General features: G+C 43.1%; 1 protein-coding gene across 1 annotated transcript in view; it reads left to right on the top strand.

Annotated features, from left to right (window-relative positions):
• Positions 1–5,116, top strand: part of SCN3B (sodium channel, voltage-gated, type III, beta subunit) — a 23,275-nt gene extending 18,159 nt beyond the window's left edge. Inside the window, exons 5-6 of the mRNA XM_008587774.1 lie at positions 700–780; positions 1,126–5,116. Coding sequence (XP_008585996.1) covers positions 700–763 — 64 coding nt within the window. The 3' untranslated portion in view covers positions 764–780; positions 1,126–5,116. The remainder of the gene's footprint in view (positions 1–699; positions 781–1,125) is intronic.
• Positions 5,117–5,950: the final 834 nt, after the last annotated feature.

Genomic DNA, 5,950 nt, shown 5'->3' with positions numbered 1-5,950 from the left:
AAAAAAAAAAAAAAAAAAAAAAAAAAAAAAAGTAAAAGCTGAGAATTCTATTAAGGGAATATAAGAGAACATCTTTATTATCTTGCAATAGAAAAGATTTCTTAAATGAAATACAAAAGGCACAAATCAGAGGAAAAATGATCATTTTGATTAAATTATATGCAAAAATCAATTGTTTATTATAAGAATCCATAGCAAAGTTTATAAACAAACAACAGACTGGGAGAAATTTTTAAGACATGAAACCACCAAAGAAAAATCAATGAAAAAAAGATAAATATCTCGGAAGAAAAACTCGCAAAGCAAATGAACAAATTACAGAAGTAGAAAACCAGACACCCTGTAAACATATGAAAAGATGCTCAACTTCACCAATAATCAGGGACATGAAAATAAAGGCAAGTATAAAATATAAATTCACACCCATCCATTTGGCCATCATTTTCATCTAACAATACCAAGTCCTGAAGACGATGTGGACACATGAGGAGATTCATACACTTAGGAGCCGGGGTGGGGCGGGACAGTGTTCTAATCTGCTGAAAGGGCCATCTGGTTTTCACTAGGGAAACACAGCCAGAAGGAAATGCAGAGCTGTTCTGTAGGCATGCTGTTCCTGTGCCCTGCTCTTCCCCTGTCCTGTGTCCCCATCACCGGGTATGGAAGCACTGATTCTCTTCCCCCCATGTCCTCTGGCAGGTCTGACTACCTTGCCATCCCCTCAGAGAACAAAGAGAACTCTGCGGTGCCAGTGGAGGAGTAGAAGTGGTGTGACCTGAGGTGATGTACGGGGACTTGGGAAGGGAAGGTGGAGATGGATGGCAGATGGTACAAGTGACTTTGTCACCCACAAATGAAGTGACTAAATTGGAGCCCTTAGATCAATTTGTACCCTGCCCAGGATCCCCATCCTCAGGATACTTTGTTAAGTTGATGCCCAAGTCACAAAGCTTGGTATGATGTCAAGCCTTCAGATGGTGAATTGCTTTTTTGGTCCGAGTGTTGGGGCAGCCTGAACTCCTTGCCCATGGTTTACGATGGCATAGGAATTCTCCCACTCCCTCCTTTTGTCAGAGTCTTTGGGCAGGGCTGGAAGTTCTCAGGAAGTTGTTTTATCATTGGTAGGTGGCCTGAACACTGAGGGACTGGATATCCCAGGTTCAGTGATGTCAACAGCTTCAGGAGGGTGCCCCAGGGACTCCATCGCATCCCTTCATGAATCCATCCTTCTATTCGCTCATCCATACACCCACCCACCTCTGAGCAACCTCCCAACTTCATCAGACTTCTCCACACCCTAAGACCTTGCCAGAACCGAGAAGCCAACGTTTCTACATGGACTCAACCTCACTCTGTCCTAGCTTTTGAGCAAGCGGCTCCCATGCCAACTGGATTTCTCTCCTGTGCCCCAAATGACTCTGTACAAGTGCTGGAGGTAGCACCTCCCTCTGCCCCTAACTGGCTGGAACTGGTTCATTCTCCATTGCTGCAAGAGAATGAATGTCTTAATGGAAGGAAGCTGGAGTGATTAGTTCAGGTGAAAGCAAAAGTGTCATGAACTTGGATTCCTTGAAGTCAGTTTTTCCAAGTTTGTGGCCCACTTAGCTAGAGCATCAGAGTGAAGCATGCCTCTCTAGGTACTCCAGTGATAAAAAGATCCTTAAGCATGGACTAAAATGCTCTCTGGAGCTTAGTGCTCCAGGGCTAGATCCCGATAGGTCTGTAAAGCCTGGATTGGACTCAGTCTTTCCAAGAAACCAAGGATAGACTTGGAAAAGACCAATGGTAATTTAAGTTCTTAAAAGTCATGCAACATGCTCCTGATCCTGTTGGGATAATGTATGTGTGCCCTCCCTGGAGAGCACACCACCTGAGCATTGGGACCGAAATTCCTAAGTTCTTCCTCTCGAAATTTCTCTGGATCAGTATTATTCCTCATTCTACAGGAGGCAACTGAGACTCACACAGGGCTCAACTGAATAAGAGACTTATGACGATAAACTGGAGCAGAGATAAGTCTTAGGTGCTGCCCAGTTTACACTTCCCGGGATGGATAATTTTGTTTTTGATAAGACTTTGACATTGAGCTTGGCGATGGCCATCCCTCTTTCACAAGCATAGACTGGGGTGGATTGCCCGGCTGAGCTTAACACTGATGGATGTAGGTAACTAGAAACTGGCCGAAAGAGGAGAAGGACAGGAGGTAGGCTTGAAGAATTTCCTTGGTGTAGATTTGTGAATCTGAAATGTCCCCCAGAAGGAGATTGCATCTGAGAATGATATCTAAAATAAACAAAATGCGTTTTGGCCTGAGATGGATGATAGGCAGGGATAGGAAGACTGTTTCCAAATACCTCACCTATCAGTCCATAATGGTCAGGGTTTATTTCCTAGATTTTGACAGAGCAGAGAAACAGTGGAAAAAAATTTTAGTGAATAGCTCATATTTCATTTTAATTAAGTGACTGGTCAAAGTGTGTTACCCTTCAGCACCTGGTGACAAGAGGGGAAGGATGTTTTCCGGGATATAAGAAAATGAAAGTGGAAATTGATGAGAGGTGTCCCTCTGACCTGGGAGAATTTATAGGGAAAGATCATAGTCCACTGGCTTTGGGCTTCATCTGACAAGCTCATGTTGTCATCTGTTCCATCCCTGGGGAAGTACTTGAAATAAGACCCTTAACACCTATTAAGGAGTTTAATTTTACTAAAGAAAATATTTGCAATAAATAAATCCAAGACACTTCTTATTGGTAATTTCCCACATAATCCCTCTGAAATAGGGAACAGAATATAGGACATCTTTCTTTCTAGTTTAGGAAATAGGTCTGATTTGTTGCTGGGTTTTCCACGTGACGTGGCTGGTCGCTGCCAGGGCTAGCAAGCTACTTGCCACCAGCCCACTTTCCTCGTGTCCCAGTGGGCCGTGTCCCTCACTTGTGATCAAGTTGTATGCACAACTGCCATGTTCTCTTTTTCTTTCCTTGTGAAAAACCCAAACTCAGATGTTTCCTGAGTGATTTTTAATTTAGCTGAATGGTACCTATTATTTATTTATCCTTTACAAGTTGTCATCTCTACTCTCTTCCTTTTTCCACCTTCTCAGCTCCTCTCATACTTGATAATTTCATTGGAGCTTACAGTTTACAAAGTATTTCCACTTCAGTGATGTTATTTCTTCTCCACATCTGGTCCTGTGAGGTGGATATTTTTAATATTTATGTTACAAATGAAGAAACTGAGGTTCTCGAAGTGCTTTTTTTCAATCATAAGGTCACCTAGCTAGTTATTAGAAAGTGAGGATCCAGGTCTTGACTCCTATCCCAGTTGTCTTTCCATTTAGATCTCAGCTGCTTCCTTTCTTTCCTTATTATTTTAACTTCCATCTAATCTCTCCCTCTCTGATCCTGACGTTCACCCTCTTTTCTCACTCCCAGTCCCACTCTCCTGCTTCTCTACCATTTCGCTTCTCGGTGGATGCTAGAAATATGCTTTGAGAGTCCTATTTCAGTTCTCTTTCTAGTTGATTTGTACATCATTATTTCTCCTGAATTGCAATTAAACTCCTTCCTGGGAGACTTGATCATGACTATAAATCTACAAGGTACTGTGATCACCAGCCTACTTCAAATCTTCGCCCACCTCTCTGTTTTTCTCCATATTCCTACAAAAGACCCAGACTAAATGTGTATTGCTCTGGAAGTTTTATCTGGCATGCTGTTGCTTATTAAAGGGCTCAGAAAAGTTCTCAAGGGCTATTATCACTTTAGAAACCCCACCTGTTATCTTGGTGCTGGATATTTCCCAGGACTGATCCTCAATAACACAATTCACTGAAGGCCTAGCTAGGCTGGGTCTGATTTTCCCTTCTTACCACCATGAACTTGACTGCTCAAATCGGTTGGCCCTGAAAGCACCTTGCCCTATTGACCTGTACTGTCAGCTCAGTCCTGTATCAAAGCCCCAACCCCTGCATGGAACACTTGGACAGTCAGTGCCTGTCCCTACCCCAACTTTTATTTTCAGTCTGTTTAATAGCATTATCCTGTAGTTTCTCCATCCCCAAACATCCACACACCCAGACTTTCTTCTCTCAGTTTCTGGTTTCTGTTAGATGTTAAACTAGAAATTTTATTAGGAAAGGAATTTTTCAAAGCTGAAATATGCTGGGAAATGTGTAGAGCAATAAAACAGATAGTAGCTCCCTCCTGTCTCCCCCAAACTACTAGATCAACAAGGAAAATATACCCTTCTCAGAATCGGTGAATGCATATCACATAAATCAGAGGGGAAAAGCTGTGTAATTGCATCTTTGCAGGAAGAAGGAGTAGCAAGAGCTGGACATTTCAAAATATATCTTGGTTCGCCCCTCCCAGTTTAACATGGAAATGAACAAATGAAAAACAAAAAAACCCCAAAACAAAACAAGCCTTCCTCTCAGCTCATTTTGTAAATGAAAAAGCCCTAACTTGGTGAATTCACCTAGCCACTGCAAATGTATCTTAATAGTGTTTGGTGTCTCATCAACCTAGTCATCCATTCATTCAGTCACCATGTTCCAGCACTAGGCTAAACCCTCAGTGTGCTCCGCAGTTTTAGGATTGAAAAATAGCATCATCCGAGGCTTATTTAATCTCTGAAATCTAACTTGGTAGGTAGCTCCTGTGTAGTTCAGTTCACTTCTTCCCCCTTACTTGAGTTTACAGTAGGACCCAGTAGATAAGCCTCTCTAAGCAAGTCTGAATTACAGACTCAGCCTCTATCACAGGCCGGCTAAAGCTCAGAGCCAACAACGGTCTCCATACTCCCTGCGCCCCTCTTGGCAAACGCTGCATCTGACGGGCAGGGTGTGTGATGGGGTGGGGGGCTGCTGAAGGACAAGAGCTTGGAGGTTTGTGAAACACCATTGAACACAATTAGCAAACTCTTGCAACAAATGTAACCTTTTCCACACTGTCACCTTCATATTGCTTTTTCTTGATTTCCCACAGCCAATCTTTTTCTGAACTCTAGAAATGTTGTTCCTGACCACCCAAGCCCTCGACAACCTAATGCCTGTATGTAGTGTTTTTCAGGAGACTCCCTGTTCACGTCAATAAAGTGTCTCTAAAAACTGCTTGCTCTGGTTTTGCTCTCCTTACCATGTGTGTCTGCTACATGGATACACCTTCACCTGCCCCCAGCATGCATCAATTCCTGCACCCAGTGAGTGGACCTTTGTCCACAGAATAAAAAACACAATAGTCTAGAATGAAACACATGCTAAATATGTGATCTCACCTCCCCTCTCCCCTTTCCTCCTCCACCCAATTATGAAGGAATACAAGAGCCACTTGTGTTCTTGCCTGGTGTCAAACAAGTTTCCTAACCAGGTGGTGAGGAGCTAACCTCAAGGAAGACTGAATGTGGACAGGGGCCAAACGGGCTCTCAGCTCTCCCAGTTCAGGCAACATAAGGCAGAAAGCAAAGCTGTCTGCCAATGTCCACCTTCCTTCAAGTGCCAAGGCCTGAGAAGGGAAAAGTCCACAAGAAACTGTCACTGGAATCCACAGTCCACCACAATCTCTTATACCAGTAGTACTGATTAATGAGATTAAAAATCACCTTAGTAGAATACCAGCTCCGTACTAAGAAATACATGTGAGTGTTTATTTTTTTAACATTGTCTGTAAAACACTGAGGTTTGGAGTGTTGGATGAGCCCATGGTCACATGGTTGGCAAAAAGTGATGCTGCAGTTTGTATTCACGTCTGATTCCAAAACTTCTCATCCATTCCACCTGACGTGGCTGCCTCCCTCCTGAGAAGGTGGAAGGTGGATGTCTGTGCATGTGCAGTGTGCCTACACACACACACACCTTCAGGACTTACTGTGGGCATATCTGGGAAGACCAGGAATATCTGGGATGATGAGCACTGATGCATTAAGCAATAAACACACACACCAGTTA

Source organism: Galeopterus variegatus, unplaced genomic scaffold (assembly GCF_000696425.1).
Source record: "Galeopterus variegatus unplaced genomic scaffold, G_variegatus-3.0.2 Scaffold4538, whole genome shotgun sequence".
Classification (NCBI taxonomy): Eukaryota; Metazoa; Chordata; class Mammalia; order Dermoptera; family Cynocephalidae; genus Galeopterus; species Galeopterus variegatus.
Note: the sequence above shows the minus strand (reverse complement) of the source record. Positions and strands in the feature narration are given on the sequence as shown.